The sequence below is a fragment of the Salvelinus fontinalis genome, chromosome 26, assembly GCF_029448725.1.
Source record: "Salvelinus fontinalis isolate EN_2023a chromosome 26, ASM2944872v1, whole genome shotgun sequence".
NCBI classification, from domain to species: Eukaryota; Metazoa; Chordata; class Actinopteri; order Salmoniformes; family Salmonidae; genus Salvelinus; species Salvelinus fontinalis.
Window position 1 is genome coordinate 37,300,892 of NC_074690.1, and position 18,179 is coordinate 37,319,070.

At 43.8% G+C, this 18,179-nt stretch overlaps 2 protein-coding genes across 2 annotated transcripts; both read left to right on the top strand.

The window, feature by feature from the left end:
• The first annotated feature begins 156 nt into the window (after nt 1-156).
• Nucleotides 157-5,280, top strand: LOC129824247 (zinc finger protein 773-like). Its single transcript, XM_055883738.1, has 4 exons — nt 157-548; nt 877-1,016; nt 1,181-1,265; nt 2,996-5,280. The coding sequence occupies exons 1-4, from the start codon at nt 167-169 to the stop codon at nt 3,979-3,981; spliced, it is 1,593 nt and encodes a 530-aa protein (XP_055739713.1). The 5' UTR covers nt 157-166; the 3' UTR covers nt 3,982-5,280.
• A 202-nt stretch (nt 5,281-5,482) lies between these two features.
• LOC129824249 (E3 ubiquitin/ISG15 ligase TRIM25-like) lies at nt 5,483-17,177 on the top strand. The gene is made up of 8 exons (XM_055883740.1): nt 5,483-5,585; nt 5,775-6,059; nt 12,529-12,843; nt 13,837-13,929; nt 14,018-14,102; nt 15,965-16,054; nt 16,291-16,350; nt 16,457-17,177. The coding sequence occupies exons 2-8, from the start codon at nt 5,790-5,792 to the stop codon at nt 16,987-16,989; spliced, it is 1,446 nt and encodes a 481-aa protein (XP_055739715.1). The 5' UTR covers nt 5,483-5,585; nt 5,775-5,789; the 3' UTR covers nt 16,990-17,177.
• The last annotated feature ends 1,002 nt before the right edge of the window (nt 17,178-18,179 follow it).

Sequence of the window (18,179 nt, forward strand, 5' to 3'; positions counted from 1 at the left end):
TTATTTGTCATGCTTTGAAACTACCATAAAACTATAAAAGATCAAAGAAATATGTCTCACTGTTAGAATTATTTTATTTTATATGACATGATAACATATTACCATATTACGCACCACGATTTCCCGGAAATAAGGTGAATTTGGCGCGAGCCGCTGAGCGAACTTGATGATGGAACGTCAGAGACACGCCCCTAGCTTCTCCTACCATGTGGTTGATATAAACACAGTTCACTTTCGTGACAAGCTTTTTGGCTTCAACATTTGTAACATTTTCTTAACTGTGCGCTCATTAACAGCTGTCAGCATGTCTGTGTCGGTCGACGTGAATTTTCAAACCCAGATTGTGTCTGTTTTGGATTCACTTACAAAAGTGGCCGTCGTGGAAATAACGAAACTGTTCGAGTGTCACTTCCCAGCTACAGGAACCACCATTCTCATTGAAGGGCGGACAGAGCAAAATGAAATCCTGCAAACGATGGACTCTGTCAAAAAGTCAGGCAAGAAATGTTTTCGCAGTATCGGAGTTCAAGTGGATGAGGAGTTACCTGGTATATGAAAGTGTTACTTCATCACACTGTAACGTTGTTGCTGTTAAGATCCCAGTGAAACATAGTTTACAATCTCATCAAACGGATCTTGCTGCAGGATACTAGCAAGTAGAACAATCATGTTCTAGCAATTAGGATACTGCAAAATATAGATGACTGACAAAATGTCAACAAACAACATTTGAGGCAAAAAATAAAGTTATGCACAATTAGTGATTTATTTAATCTCTACATTGTTATTCATGTCAGTGCTGATCAAACCATGCTGATCAAACCAATGGAATGTTTGTGTGCTTTGCTCCCCCCCCCCCCCCCCCATTCCCTCTAGCCCCAAAACAGTGCTCCTTCTCAAAGGTGAGCAGTGGTCCTTTGAAAAGGAGCAGTGAGGAGGAGGGTCCTGCACTTCATATCACCCTGCTGGAGGCTAATCAGCCTGCTGACCTAAAGTGCTATGTTCTAGAAGACAAGGTCAGTGTTTGGGGTTAATGTGATTTGTGAACCATAAGATGTATTTTGTGTTTGTTAAAATAACCCATGGCCTTTTGACCTGTAGTGTTGGCTAATTTGAGTTGCTGACACCTGTATTACAAGAGCTAAGTAGTTATATTTTTGGCTTGTCATCCATCTGTCAGGATGTGGAAATGGTGAAGGGGAGCAGTCTGGAACCAGAATCCCCAACAACCACTGAGCCAGAAGGAGAACAAGTTATCTATTCCAGTAAACACATTAATTCTAGGTGGCGGTGAAGCTATAGATGCATAAATACAGTGGGGAGAACAAGTATTTGATACACTGCTGATTTTGCAGGTTTTCCTACTTACAAAGCATGTAGAGGTCTGTAATTTATATCATAGGTACACTTCAACTGTGAGAGATGGAATCTAAAACAAAAATCCAGAAAATCACATTGTTTGATTTTTAAGTAATTAATTTGCATTTTATTGCATGACATAAGTATTTGATCACCTACCAACCAGTAAGAATTCCTGCTCTCACAGACCTGTTAGTTTTTCTTTAAGAAGCCCCCCTGTTCTCCACTCAGTACCTGTATTAACTGCACCTGTTTGAACTCGTTACCTGTATAAAAGACACCTGTCCACACACTCAATCAAACAGACGCCAACCTCTCCACAATGGCCAAGACCAGAGAGCTGTGTAAGGACATCAGGGTTACATTGTAGACCTGCACAAGGCTGGGATGGGCTACAGGACAATAAGCAAGCAGCTTGGTGAGAAGGCAACAACTGTTGGCGCAATTATTAGAAAATGGAAGAAGTTCAAGATGACGGTCAATCATCCTCGGTCTGGGGCTCCATGCAAGATCTCACCTCGTGGGGCATCAATGATCATGAAGAAGGTGAGTTATCAGCCCAGAACTACACGGCAGGACCTGGTCAATGACCTGAAGAGAGCTGGGACCACAGTCTCAAAGAAAACCATTAGTAACACACTACGCCGTCATGGATTAAAATCCTGCAGCGCACACAAGGTCCCCCTGCTCAAGCCAGCGCATGTCCAGGCCCGTCTGAAGTTTGCCAATGACCATCTGGATGATCCAGAGGAGGAATGGGAGAAGGTCATGTGATCTGATGAGACAAAAATAGAGCTTTTTGGTCTAAACTCCACTCGCCGTGTTTGGAGGAAGAAGAAGGATGAGTACAACCCCAAGAACACCATCCCAACCGTGAAGCATGGAGGTGGAAACATCATTCTTTTGGGATGCTTTTCTGCAAAGGGGACAGGACGACTGCGCCGTATTGAGGGGAGGATGGATGGGGCCATGTATCGCGAGATCTTGGCCAACAACCTCCTTCCCTCAGTAAGAGCATTGAAGATGGGTCGTGGCTGGGTCTTCCAGCATGACAACGACCCGAAAAACACAGCTAGGGCAACTAAGGAGTGGCTCTGTAAGAAGCATCTCAAGGTCCTGGAGTGGCCTAGCCAGTCTCCAGACCTGAACCCAATAGATTATCTTTGGAGGGAGCTGAAAGTCCGTATTGCCCAGCGACAGCCCCGAAACCTGAAGGATCTGGAGAAGGTCTGTATGGAGGAGTGGGCCAAAATCCCTGCTGCAGTGTGTGCAAACCTGGTCAAGAACTACAGGAAACGTATGATCTCTGTAATTGCAAACACAGGTTTCTGTACCAAATATTAAGTTCTGCTTTTCTGATGTATCAAATACTTACGTCATGCAATAAAATGCAAATGAATTACTTAAAAATCATACAATGTGATTTTCTGGATTTTTGTTTGAGATTCCGTCTCTCACAGTTGAAGTGTACCTATGATAAAAATTACAGACCTCTACATGCTTTGTAAGTAGGAAAACCTGCAAAATCGGCAGTGTATCAAATACTTGTTCTCCCCACTGTATATTTGTTATAAAGACTTTGTATATAAAGGGTTGAGGTTACCATCTAACAACTATTTTATTTTCTATCCTCTAGCCCCTGTGTATCCAAACCACCTCTCTGGTACTGTTCAAAGTTCCCAAATTAAGCAGAAACTCCAGCCCCTCAAGACAGAATCAGAGAACGGAATGAACACAGAAAGGGTGACTAAAGTCATCTGCCAAATGGTCCCAAAGGCAGAAAAGCAGTATTCAACACCACAGCCTAATTGTAAAGAAAAGCCTACCCAGGTGGAGCCCCAACAGGCCAGTGTCAGCACCGCAAAGGAGACCGCCTATAGCTCGTCTTCCTCAGATGGGGCTTTGGCTCCTGAACAGGCTAAGCGAAAGTTGACATCTATGGGTGCATTGGACCAGATGATGATGAAGAAGAAGGTGGATTTCAAGCTGGACCATATGATGAAGAAGAAGGTGGATTTCAAGCTGGACCAGACCTCCCTGGAGCACAAATTGACGAGGGCCTGCTCGGTGCTGCTTGTGAACCTGCTTTTGGTGCCTGGAGACAAGAACTCTGGAGGGAAGAAGGCTAATGGGAGCAACTGTCACAACAGCAAGAGGTTCCCCATGCCCAAGGACCTCAAAACCCACCAGGGCCTCCACACAGGCCGGCGCCTGTGCTGCTTCACTCAGTGTGGGAACGGGGTCTGGCGGCTTCAAAGCGTCCTCTCTCCGATCCGCTCTTACGGCTGCAAGATCTGCGGGAAGAGGTTCAAACGCAGGAAGATCTTGAGGAGGCACGAGCGCTTCCACAACGGGGAGAAGCCCTATTCATGCTACCAGTGCTCAAAGATGTTTGCCCTGCGGAAAAGCCTCCGCAGGCATGAGAGGTTCCACACGGGGGACAAGCCTCACAGCTGCCTCCAGTGTGGGAAAAGCTTCCGGCTTAGGGACAATCTGAAGGCTCACCTGCGCTTTCACACAGGTGAGAGACCTTTCACCTGCTCCTTCTGCTCCAAGAGCTTCAGAATCCTCAGGAACCTTGAGGAACACAGCGTTGATCACTTGGGAGTGACAGCGAAGTAGCTCACTTTCCGACAAAGAGAGCTGTGCCTACGCATTAGCACCTAGCAGCCTTTATCGGCTGGTTGTGTAAGCCGCATTACAAAGCTAATCTACCTCTAACTGAAACTACTAAATGTCCATTCCTCATTTATAACCTATCGTTCAGCATTTGTTGTTTTTGAAAGATACTATGATTGTAAATAACCATTATGACGGAAGATGGGGACAGTGGAAAGATCTGAAATGAGACAGTCAACCATCCTGCGTAAGTTTGGATTGTCCAGAATGATCATCTGAGTAAAGCTTTAGTGGACACTGATGTTATTAATAGCCATAATGTTTTTCCAGACATCGATAATGCCTAGTCCTGAACCAAAAAGTTATTTCAATGGAGATTTTCTATTGAGCATGCTGGACTAGGCTTAATCTGGGTCTGGAAACTGGCCCTAGGTCTTTACACTGTATTTCGTTGGCCAAAACACAAGGGACATGGAACTGTTGCATGTCTCTTTGAAGAATACATAGTGTTGTACATTGGCCAGGGCTGAGATTAGTTTGAGGTCTTTCTCAGACAGCAATCTGTTTTCATGATACATCTTTTCACTTTGTAGTAAATACAAACAGATTGTTCCTTTGTGTATTTTGGTTTGTAAGTAGTTGTAAAGGTAGGCTTAAATTTGCATGTTTGTTTTATACTTTTATCTTGAACCATTATGCCAAATACTATAGTAATGCAGCAACTGCCTCTCCTCTTTGTTCATAGTGCTGTTTTTGTCAGGAGAACACCCTCCTTACTTTTTCCTGTGTAGATGTCAGGGAAGTTTATCTAAAGACACATGACTTAGTTTAAAATTAAAATAATGGGAAGTATGATGCAGCCTTTAATTTTGCAAATACACATTTGAATGTTATTTGTAGAGAGAAGTTATTTCATATCATTTTTGATTGAAGTTGATTTCTCTGGCTTGTGATTTGCTGAAGATGTTACAAATATGACTACATGGATTTTATTTTTAATACAAAATTGTTTTAACCCTTAACACTTATCTGTGTTCCAATTAAAAATATATTATTTTGGCCAAGAACCTGATAGTCACTCTGACAGAGCTTGTCCTTGTGTGGTATTGTGTGTAGATTGAGGGGGAAAAAAAACGTGAATCCATTTTAGAGTAAGGCTGTAACATAACATGTGGGAAAAGTCCAGGGGTCTGAATACTTTCCTAATGCACTGTAATTCCCTGCGTCTGCGTGAAAAGGTCTGTTGTATGGTATGTACTGTGGTTGGCCCTTTTGTCTGGCAATAAAAAAACACCACTTGTATTATTGGTTTCACTAATGCCTTGTAAAAATTGACACATCAGAAGTGTCTGGTTGTGTGAATCCCGTCTCTTTTGTTACAAAAGTTAATGTATGATACAGTAGTTTATTTTATAGCGTATAGAAAAATTCCAGCTCCAAAGATATAACTGCAGACTACTTCCCTATTGTGAAGTGGCTCCAATGACAGTTGAGTCTAGCCCCGCCTCCAAAGGAAGTATAAACAGGGAGCTTTGCTTTCACTTTTGAATGTCTGAACTGTACACAGGGAAGTACACACAGGCAAGGACTGAAAGCTGACATTACAGGTAAATTATTGCCTTTTGTGTGATTTAGCGGCAGTACACAGACCTTCCCATGTCTAATTGCCTACTGCGTTAACGTGCCATGCACTTCAGCAGATGGCTACTATTTGAAACGGACATTTTGGAGCACCACCTACAGCAGTCAGGGGATACTTCATTTCCTTTTAACCTTATACTCCAATCTTTGAACAGCAGGAAGGGAGCAAGATGGACGAAGACTGTACCATTCCTCTGTCAAGCAAAACCCAGCTTGAGGTGTTGCTGACATGCCCAGTGTGCCATGACATATTTAAAGACCCGCACCAGCTGTCCTGTGGGCACAGCTACTGTATGGTGTGTCTGGAGGGCATAATAGACTTCGGTTCAAACATGCCCTTCCGCTGCCCAGACTGCAGGGCCTACTTTGGATCCACGATTGACGTCCAGAAGAGCTATACCCTGGCTAACATCGCAGAGGACTTCAGAGAAAACCTGAAGGTGCTCCTCTCAATTTGTTCACAGATCTGGTTTATTACTTCTGCCAAGACTTCTGTTACATGTATCATAATTTGTGTCTTTATCTGTCAGACCTGGGGCCATTATGAATCACTACGCCAGGCAGACATTTGATTTCCATAGGCTGGCCAACTATTTGTGAACGATTTTTTTTTTAAATGGGTGTAATAGCAAAGACCATGAGTTTCAGGTTTGGGGAAGCTTACAATTTATCCTACAATTTCTACTGATATGCACATTTTCGTGGAACAGTTTTCTTTCAATAATAACGTTTTCGTTTCTCAAAATCATTGTCACGTGGTGAATCATACAAATGAAATCTAAAAGTTCAAACTCAACTATGGTGAGAGCACTAGCCTCTGCCACATGGATCCATTGGCGGCTAAATAAGTGAGAGCATAGAACTCAAGAGAGCCTATAACTTCCATTATCAACTAATTAAAATGCATAATAAAAACAGTAGAAAGTATCCTGATGAAAATTCCGGTTGTTTCAATCACATTCATCTCTCTTCTCCGCCTGTCTGCCTCCCTTTCTATCGGTTTTTACTAGTGAAGTTCAACATTGTATCAATTTATCACGTGGTCCGACCGGAAGCTGTAAAGAACGAACTTGGAACAGTTTAACACCTCAAAGTTTCCTGCGCCAGTGAGCTTCTTCTTCGGTGGGGTTTATCGGGGTTGGCATCCAACGTTATGGTGCATTACCGCCACCTACTGCAATGGAGTGTGGGCCAGCGACAGGGAGAAACTAAATCCTATCTGCCAGCCCCATTACTCTTAAACAAGATAACCACATATTTGAGACTATATCTAATAACGTTATACTCCGTATTCTCTTTAAACTACTTCCCTGTATCCCCTTCCGGTGAGCTTGGGACAGAAAGCTGTTTTTATGGCATTTCCACTGGATATATGGGATCATCAGTTCATGATATTTTGCTCTTTCACACACTGGCTTGGTGATTATTGAGGCCGGGAGTGTTGGAAAGATTTTCAAATAATGAGGAACTATCATTCCCAATGGCTGTAAAAAAAAAAAAATGATTTTTTAAATATTTTGTTGACTTGTGTGAGGCAAAGAAGTGTTGTACATGGTGAGTTAAGACCAGTGGCAATTTTAGCATGTAATTCTTGGTGGGGCAAACTCAACATATATATTTTTTATATACAGGCCAGCAAAGCCAATAAACAAAACTAAATAATGCATTAATTGCACTATAACGGTGACAAACGGTGCCTACAAACTGTTAGGGCCTACATAAAGCTGTCTCAACAGCAGAGATTTCTTTTCAGCACCATGGAGTGAACCCTTACCACTGCTACACCTGGTTATCAGCAGAGCCTTGTCTGGCAGGGAAACAGTTTATTCAGCCTCGTTTACTGCCTTTTTTTAAAACATAGCTGATATGGCTGACTTGCTTAAACAAATGTGTTTTCTACTGACAATTGAGATGTAAAAACTATGGCATAAGGGGACGAAGAGTAGATGAGGCAATCTGTAATTTTGATTAAGACATTTATTAGCGAGCTAGAACAGACATAGTCAATACAACTATTTGTTCAGCACTTTTGAAATGTATAGCGACAGAATTCAGAATCCAAGGGCCTTTCTTACAGTATTCTCCCTGTATAAATCAGAACCGTAGCATAAATAGAGGGGGCTTATCTTACAATATTCAATGATGACATTTCTCTAAAACAGGCTATAGGCTACATGTGCACCACCAAGTTAGAACAGTAGGCTAAATTATAAGGGGGAAAGTGACCAAATTATTAGGGTGAGGCACATGGGCCAATGTATTCAACCTTTTCTGGCCCACGGTGTTGCATGTGAATTATCATTTTAAGCTTGGAAAATAGACCCTTAAACCCAGACTTGGACCACACACACTCTCCACTGAATAGCAGGCAGAGGAAGCAAAATGGTGATTGCTTTGCAACGCTTGTAGTTAGCCACTGATTCCTTCCAAACCACTCATTGTTGAATTTGCGATTTCCAACTTGTTGTGTAATGTGTCCAATGGCCGATGAGCACTGATACCTTTTATCTCTAATTTCTCTTCATATGACAAGGATTGAAATGGATTTGCCAGTAGATTGTCGATGTGATTCATGATGATACTGCTAGCTAAGATTTTGAAAGTATGATGTTGACAGGATCAGTCAAATCAAAGCTACTGTAGATATAACGTGGTTTGACGTCATTTTATCTGTGGCCAATGACCTTGAGCCTTCTTGTATGGGCACTTCTAATGTAAATCTATGACAGCACCCAAGTAGACTTGAACTTTCTATCTCTCCCTGTAGATTTTGCGGTGACGTAGTGTCCCCATAAGTGAAAGAACACTGAGCCAATCCCGGTGCAATTAGAGAAGATTACCAACCCCTACGCTCTGTATTTTCCGCTGGCTGCCCCTCCACCACAGACAGCACTGAGCTAGGCTGCCACACCTGCAGCTTTATTAACTCAATAAATGTGTTTAGAAACTGATATGACACATATTAATGCCAAAATAACATGCAGAACAGGCACAACCTTTTTTGGAATTATTGTATACATTTTTATTTGAGCTAAACCGAAAGGTTGCAAGATCTAATCCCTGAACTGACAAGGTAAAAATCTCTTGTTCTGCCCCTGAGCAAGGCAGTTAACCCACTGTTCCCCGGGCGCCGAAGACGTGGATGTCGATTAAGTCAGCCCCTCGCACCTCTCTGATTGAGGGGTTGGGTTAAATGCGGAAGACACGTTTCAGTTGAAGGCATTCAGTTGTACAACTGACTAGATATCCCCCCCCATTCCCTTTCCTAAACAGATGGGACTTAAAACCGAGATGCTCATGTCTCCGCCCTAACAATGGGAGTCTTTGTCCCAAAGGCGGGAAGACAGGCAACAAGCTTAGGTCTAAATAATATTCCCGTAGAAACACATTAGGCTTATACTGGACAGATTTTGTGAGCCCTCTCGCTTCACCTCTTCCTCTCTGCTGAAACTATATCACCGGAGAAAGCATTCGAGTGAGCGAAACAGCGCCCCTCTATATATAGCCCATGTATCTGATGCTGTCTGGACAGAAATAGCATGACATGCCATACTCTTTTGATCCAGACAGCATCAAATACATGGTCTACACATACTGAGACCGAGGGACACTGCTTCGCTTGCTTGGATGCTTTAACTGAGATTGATGGGTCTCTTAGTCAAATAAATTATAAATATTTCAATATTTGTATTTATTTTTATTTCACCTTTATTTAACCAGGTAGGCAAATTGAGAACACTTTCTCATTTACAATTGCGACCTGGCCAAGATAAAGCAAAGCAGTTCGACACATACAACAACACATAGTTACACATGGAGTAGAACAAACATACAGTCAATAATACAGTGAAAAATAAGTCTATATACAGTGTGAGCAAGTGAGGTGAGATAAGGGAGGTGAAGGCAAATAAAATATATTAATAAATAAAAATATAAAAAGGCCATGGTGGCGAAGTAAATACAATATAGCAAGTAAAAAAAACACTGGAATGGTTGGTTTGCAGTGGAAGAAGGTGCAAAGTAGAGATAGAAATAATGGGGTGCAAAGGAGCAAAATAAATAAATACAGTAGGTAAAGAGGTAGTTGTTTGGGCTAAATTATAGATGGGCTATGTACAGGTGCAGTAATCTATGAGCTGCTCTGACAGCTGGTGCTTAAAGCTAGTGAGGGAGATAAGTGTTTCCAGTTTCAGAGATTTTTGTAGTTCATTCCAGTCATTGGCAGCAGAGAACTGGAAGGAGAGGCGGCCAAAGGAAGAATTGGTTTTGGGGGTGACCAGAGAGATATACCTGCTGGAGCGCGTGCTACGGGTGGGCGTTGCTATGGTGACCAGCGAGCTGAGATAAGGGGGGACTTTACCTAGCAGGGTCTTGTAGATGACCTGGAGCCAGTGGGTTTGGCGACGAGTGTGAAGCGAGGGCCAGCCAACGAGAGCGTACAGGTCGCAGTGGTGGGTAGTATATGGGGCTTTGGTGACAAAACGGATGGCACTGTGATAGACTGCATCCAATTTATTGAGTAGGGTTTTGGAGGCTATTTTGTAAATGACATCACCGAAGTCGAGGATTGGTAGGATGGTCAGTTTTACAAGGGTATGTTTGGCAGCATGAGTGAAGGATGCTTTGTTGCGGAATAGGAAGCCGATTCTAGATTTAACTTTGGATTGGAGATGCTTGATGTGAGTCTGGAAGGAGAGTTTACAGTCTAACCAGACACCTAGGTATTTGTAGTTGTCCACATATTCTAAGTCAGAGCCGTCCAGAGTAGTGATGTTGGACAGGCGGGCAGGTGCAGGCAGCGATCGGTTGAAGAGCATGGATTTAGTTTTACTTGTATTTAAGAGCAATTGGAGGCCACGGAAGGAGAGTTGTATGGCATTGAAGCTCGCCTGGAGGGTTGTTAACACAGTGTCAAAAGAAGGGCCAGAAGTATACAGAATAGTGTCGTCTGCGTAGAGGTGGATCAGAGACTCACCAGCAGCAAGAGCGACATCATTGATGTATACAGAGAAGAGAGTCGGTCCAAGAATTGAACCCTGTGGCACCCCCATAGAGACTGCCAGAGGTCCGGACAACAGACCCTCCGATTTGACACACTGAACTCGATCAGAGAAGTAGTTGGTGAACCAGGCGAGGCAATCATTAGAGAAACCAAGGCTGTCGAGTCTGCCGATGAGGATGTGGTGATTGACAGAGTCAAAAGCCTTGGCCAGGTCAATGAATATGGCTGCACAGTACTGTTTCCTATCGATAGCGGTTAAGATATCGTTTATGACCTTGAGCGTGGCTGAGGTGCACCCATGACCAGCTCTGAAACCAGATTGCATAGCGGAGAAGGTATGGTGGGATTCGAGATGGTCGGTAATCTGTTTGTTGACTTGGCTTTCGAAGACCTTAGAAAGGCAGGGTAGGATAGATATAGGTCTGTAGCTGTTTGGGTCAAGAGTGTCCCCCCCTTTGAAGAGGGGGATAACCGCAGCTGCTTTCCAATCTTTGGGAATCTCAGACGACACGAAAGAGAGGTTGAAAAGGCTGGTAATAGGGGTGGCAACAATTTCAGCAGATAGTTTTAGAAAGAAAGGGTCCAGATTATCTAGCCCGGCTGATTTGTAAGGGTCCAGATTTTGCAGCTCTTTCAGAACATCAGCTGACTGTATTTGGGAGAAAGAGAAATGGGGAAGGCGTGGGCGAGTAGCAGAGGGGAGGCCAGTGCTGTTGACCGGGGTAGGGGTAGCCAGGTGGAAAGCATGGCCAGCCGTAGAAAAATGCTTGTTGAAATTCTCAATTATAGTGGATTTGTCGGTGGTGACAGTGTTTCCTATCTTCAGTGCAGTTGGAAGCTGGGTGGAGGTGTTCTTATTCTCCATGGACTTTACAGTGTCCCAGAACTTTTTTGAGTTTGTGTTGCAGGAAGCAAATTTCTGCTTGAAAAAGCTAGCCTTGGCTTTTCTAACTGCCTGTGTATACTGGTTTCTAGCTTCCCTGAAAAGTTGCATATCACGGGGGCTGTTCGATGCTAATGCAGAACGCCATAGGATGTTTTTCTGTTGGTTAAGGGCAGTCAGGTCAGGAGAGAACCAAGGGCTATATCTGTTCCTGGTTCTAAATTTCTTGAATGGGGCATGCTTATTCAAGATGGTGAGGAAGGCATTTAAAAAAAATGTCCAGGCATCCTCTACTGACGGGATGAGATCAATATCCTTCCAGGATACCTCGGCCAGGTCGATTAGAAAGGCCTGCTCGCTGAAGTGTTTCAGGGAGCGTTTGACAGTGATGAGTGGAGGTCGTTTGATCGCTGACCCATTACGGATACAGGCAATGAGGCAGTGATCGCTGAGATCTTGGTTGAAAACAGCATAGGTGTATTTGGAGGGCAAGTTGGTTAGGATGATGTCTATGAGGGTACCCGTGTTTACGGAATTGGGGTGAGACCTGGTAGGTTCATTGATAATTTGTGTGAGATTGAGGGCATCAAGCTTAGATTGTAGGATGGCTGGGGTGTTAAGCATGTTCCAATTTAGGTCGCCTAGCAGCACAAGCTCTGAAGATAGATGGGGGGCAATCAGTTCACATATGGTGTCCAGAGCACAGCTGGGGGCAGAGGGTGGTCTATAGCAGGCGGCAACAGTGAGAGACTTGTTTTTAGAGAGGTGGATTTTTAAAAGTAGAAGTTCAAATTGTTTGGGAACAGACCTGGATAGTAAACAGAACTCTGCAGGCAATCCTTGCAGTAGATTGCAACACCGCCCCCTTTGGCCGTTCTATCTTGTCTGAAAATCTTATTTGGGAGGGCAAGGAAGTACGGTAGGGTGGGCCCATAACTCTGGCCCTGCTACCTGTCACTAGATTGGTTTTGTTGACTTATAAATTAACCATGATTAACTGATTGATTTTCTGATTAAATTGAAGGCTAAGACAGAGAGTGCGTATTGTGACTGCTGTCCAGAGAAACAGAGCCTGGCAGTGAAGACGTGTCTGAAGTGTGAGGTGTCACTGTGTCAGGAGCATGTCCATGATCACCTGCAACTACCTGCCTACATGGGACACCCTCTGGTCAAACCCCTGGGGGACCTGAGCAGGAGGAGGTGCCCTGAGCATGACGATGAGGTGCTGAGGTACTACTGCTCCATGTCGAAAACCTACATCTGTAATATCTGTGCCATGGACAAGAAGCAGACAAACCTCACTGTTGACGCCACCAACGTTCTGGGGAGAAAACTGACTGTGAGTGTTTCACCTCTCTTCTTAAGGATAGCCATAGGAGAAATATGTACAATGCTAGTTTTACATATTTGATTTATTTTCTGTTATCCTCATTCAACCAGAGTAAATGGGGCGGGGTAGGATTTGGGGGCAGAGACTTTCTCATACACATAGTACACTTCCAGGCAGGTACTGTATGTACTGTAGAAATCCCGGGTTTGAGAATGAAGTGAGGTTCTTCCAGTCTTAATCCAAAATTTTTTGTCTCACAAACACAAACTATATCGACTTTATTATCCCATCAAGGGGAAATTTGTTTGTTCATGTGCTTAAGACACAAATAAATAAACCATAAAACAGAATGATACACACACCACCCAGACACTCTGCACATGCAGAATGATTGGCACAATATTGTAATGTATAATATCGCAGACAAACAAACACAGGAATAATAGCACTCCTCAAACACAAGTACATATACACGGAGTATACCAAACATTAGGAACATTTACCCTCAAAACAGCCTAAATTCGTCAGTGCATGAACTCTAAAAGGTATCGAAAGCGTTCCACAGGGATGCTGGCCCATGTTGACTCCAATGTTTCCCACACTTGTGTCAAGTTGGCTGGATGTCCTTTGGGTGGGGGACCATTCTTGATACACACAGGAAATAGTTGAGTGTGGAAAACCCAGTAGCGTTGCGGTTCTTAATAAAAGCCGGTGCGCCTGGCACCCACTACCATACCCCGTTCAAAGGCACTTCAATTCTTTGTCTTGCCCATTCACCCTCTGACTGGCACACATACACAATCCATGTCTCAATTGTCTCAAGGCTTAGAAAACCTTTAACCTGTCTCCCCTTGATTGAAGTGGATTGAACAAATGATATCAATAAGGGATCATAGCTTTCACCTGGATTCACCTGGTCAGTCTGCCATGGAAAGAGCAGGTATTCTTAACGTTTTGTACACTCAGTGTCCATCTGTGAGTATGTGTGTAAATGGGTTTCAGGCATTTCTGGAGCAGCAGTTCCAGGTGCTAGAGGGAAAGCTACAGGAATGCAAGGACTCTGTCAGCAAGTTGAAAGAAGACTTCAAAAACCAAGTCAGTTCTACGTTCGTGTACTCTACTGTAATGCTTTGATTGTTTTTGATTTCTTGCGAGATTCATAGTTTTATTTCTCTGTGCACAGAGGCAGAACTCTAATTCCAAAGACTCCCGCATTAACAGTGTAACTGTGGTGTTGCTGTGCCTCTGGTTCATTGTCCTTTATTATGGTGAGTAGATCTGATAATGACGCAGTCAGTCACGTCTTTGATTTCTTTATATAGTATGAAATGTGTCATTTACTCTCTTACTTGCCCCAAATAACATTGTCAGTCATTGACCTGCATACACTTGGACTTCAGCAAGGTGTATGTGTGGGTGTATCAAATCAAATTCTATTGGTCACATACACGTGCTTAGCAGATGTTATTGCGGGTATAGCGAAATGCTTGTGCTTCTAGCTCCGACAGTGCAGTAATATCTAACAAGTAATATCTAACAGATTACACAACATATACCCAATACACCCAAATCTAAGTAGGAATGAATTAAGACTATATACATATTGACCAGCGACGTCAGAATGGAACGGACAAAGATACAGTAGAATAGTATAGAAAAAACAGTATATACATATGAGATGAGTAATGCAAGATATGTAAGCATTATTAAGTGAATGCGATACCGTATAATAGTATAGAAAACAGTATATAGACATGAGATGAGTAATGCCAGATATGTAAACATTACTAAAGTGACTAGTGTTCTATACCTTAAAGTGGCCAGTAATTCCTAGTCTATGCCTATAGACAGCAGCCTCTAATGTGCTAGTGATGGCTGTTTAACAGTCTGATGGCCTTGAGATAGAAGCTGTTTTTCAGTCTCTCGGTCCCAGCTTTGATGCACCTGTACTGACCTCACCTTCTGGATGATAGCGGGGTGAACAGGCAGTGGCTCGGGTGGTTGATGTCCTTGTTGATCTTTTTGGCCTTCATGTGACATCGGGTGCTGTAGGTGTCCTGGAGGTTGGATAGTTTGACCCCGGTAATGCGTTGGGCAGACCGCACCACCCTCTGGAGAGCCTTGCTGTTGCGGGCGGTGCAGTTGCCGTACCAGGCGGTGATACAGCCCGACAGGATGCTTTCAATTGTGCATCTGTAAAAATTTGTGAGGGTTTTAGGTGACAAGCCAAATTTATTTAGCCTCCTGAGGTTGAAGAGGCTTTGTTGCACCTTCTTCACCACACCGTCTGTGTGGGTGATCCATTTCAGTTTGTCAGTGATGTGTGCGTCAAGGAACTTGAAGCTTTCCACCTTCTCCACTGCGGTCCCATCGATGTAGATAGGGGGGTGCACCCTCTGCTGTTTCCTGAAGTCCACGATCATCTCCTTTTGTTTTGTTGACGTTGAGCACCACTCTCCCAGAGCTCACACCTCCTCCCTGTAGGTTGTCTCGTCATCGTTGGTAATCAAGCCTACTACTGTTGTCGTCTGCAAACTTGATGATTGAGTTGGAGGCATGCATGGCCACGCAGTCATGGGTGAACAGGGAGTACAGGAGGGGGCTGAGCACGCACCCTTGTGGGGCCCCAGTGTTGAGGATCAGCGGAGTGGGGGTGATGTTTCCTACCTTCACCACCTAAGTGCGGCCCGTCAGGAAGTCCAGGATCCAGTTGCACAGGGCGGGATTCAGACCCAGGGTCTTGAGTTTAATGTTGAGCTTGGAGGGTACTATGGTGTTGAATGGTGAGCTATAGTCAATGAACAGCATTCTTACATAGGTATTCCTCTTGACCAGATGGGATAGGGCATTGTGCAGAGTGATGGCGATTGCATCGTCTGTGGATCTATTGGGGCGGTAAGCAAACTGAAGTGGGTCTAGGGTGTCAGGTAAGGTAGAGGTGATATGATCCTTGACTGGTCTCTCAAAGCACTTCATGATGACAGAGGGGCGATAGTCATTAAGCAGTTACGTTTGCCTTCTTGGGTACAGGCATAATGGTGGCCATCTTGCCTGAGTGGGTGGGTGCACACGTGTGTGTGTGTGTGTGTGTGTGTGTGTGTGTCTGATGAACATTTTGTCTCCATCACAGCATATAGTTCCTCTCTGGAAAATCAAACCCTCACAGACACACTGAAGAAACAGGAGACTCTCTTGCACGATGTCTACTCCTCCGTGGCAGGTGAGAAGCAAATAAATAACTTTTGTTCTTTGGATGATCAAACTTGAAGATTCCTGTACTGTAGAAATAAGTATGGCTGCACGATGTCTACTCTTCCGTGGCAGGTGAGAAGCAAATAAATAACTTTTGTTCTTTGTGGATGATCAAACTTGAAGATTCCTGTACTGTAGAAATAAGTATGGCAATACATCTTTATTGCTGTGTGGTAATAAGAGATGTGATGTATTTGTTTACAGAATTCATAGTTGACAATCCACCAAAGGGCTACAGAAATGCAGACACCAGAGAAGCCCAACGTAAGCAGTGATACAATGGGTCTATAGTGTGTGTGTGCGTCAGTCTATCACTGATCTGATGTGCATATGTGTGTCACTGATCTGTGTCCCCATTTGTCTTTCTTAGGTGCTCTGACTCTGGATGTAGACTCGGCCAGCCCTTTTCTCAAAGTGTCCCTTGATCTCCAGTCTGTGGAGAGAATGGAAGACAAACTGTCCCTCCCCAGCCACCCCTCCCGCTTTGACAAAGCCCCCCAGGTTCTCACCACCCAGTGCTACTCCTCTGGGAGACATTACTGGGAGGTGGAGGCCAAGGGCTACTGGGACATCGCTGTGTCCTACCAGAGCATTAAGCGCAAGGGGACTGAGGGCCCTGTTTTTGGCCTCAACAAGGAATCCTGGAGCATCACACACAATGCAAAGGGAAACCTGTTTGCCTACCACAACAAGATGAAGAGTGAAATCGCCAAATCATTGAAAGGCAACAGAGTGAAAGTGGTGGTAGACTATGGGAAGGGAACCATCACCTTTTCTGAGGTAAATATCAACCTGACCAAGCTGCACCAGTTCAATGCTCAGCTCAGTCAGCCTGTGTGCCTGGGATTTGGCCTGTACCGCGTAGATCCTCCCAGTAGAGTCGCCATTATAGAGACCCGGTAGTGGCCCTACGCGGCACACTCATCACAAAGCACTGGACCAATGACTGTAGAGAATAACCAAGTATTGTCTCTGCTGAAACAAAGATGTAAATGTTTTACTACAACTCCCGTTGTCTCAGGTTTCTATTATACAAATAATGTTGACATGATTCTATTGCATCTTGATTAAAAGTTGAAATGATTGTTTTACCTAAAGTGTCCATCAATATTGTATTTATTTTTTTTTTTTTTTACATTATAGTCATTTAGCAGACGCTCTTATCCACAGCGACTTAGTGTATTCATCTTAGGATAGCTAGGTGGGACTACCACATCAGTCATAGTAGGCACATTTTCTTCTCAAAGTAGCTATCAGCGAAGTCAGTGCTAGTAGTAAAAAGAAATGGCTCTATTCAATCCGCCATGGCGGAAGTTCAGCTTTACAGCTCAATTGCAATTTAAAGGCAATGTTCCGCTTTAGCGGAGACTCCATTCAAGATAAACGTGCCATATGTCAGTTCAATCTGAAATGACCTTTACATTTCTATCACAGAATCTGTAACTCTTTAGCTTTACAGATTGAAGTCAAGTGAGAGTTTAAATTTATATATAAAAAAAAAAATCTAATTTCTTTCTAATGTACTTTTTGGGGGTGTTTTAAGATACTCTTTGAAGATGTAGGTTTTCAGATGTTTTCGGAACATGGGCAGGGACTCTGCTGTCCTAGCGTCAGAGGGAAGCTTGTTCCACCATTGGGGTGACAGAACAGAAAAGGGCTTTGACTGGGCCAAGCGGGATATGCCCTCCCGTAGGGGTGGGAGAGCCAGCAGACCAGAGGTGTCAAAACTAAGTACTCAGGGGTGTAGGGTTTGAGCATAGCCTGAAGGTAGGGAGGGGTAGTTCCCCTTGCTGCTCTTTGTAGTAGATGCATCAACTGGAAGCCAGTGGAGTGTGCGGAGGAGCGGGTTGACATGGGAGAATTTAGGAAGGTTTAACACCAGGTGTGCTGCGGCATTCTTTCAAAATTGCAGGGGTTTGATGGCACAAGTGTGGAGCCCAGCCAACAGCGAGTTGCAGTAGTCCAAACAGGAAATGACAAGTGCCTGGATTAGGACCTGCGCTGTTTCCTGTGTGCATACCCATGGGAAGTAGCAACCCAATTAAAAAAAAATAGGCCTTTATTACTCCTGAGTGGAGAATATTTGTTTTTAT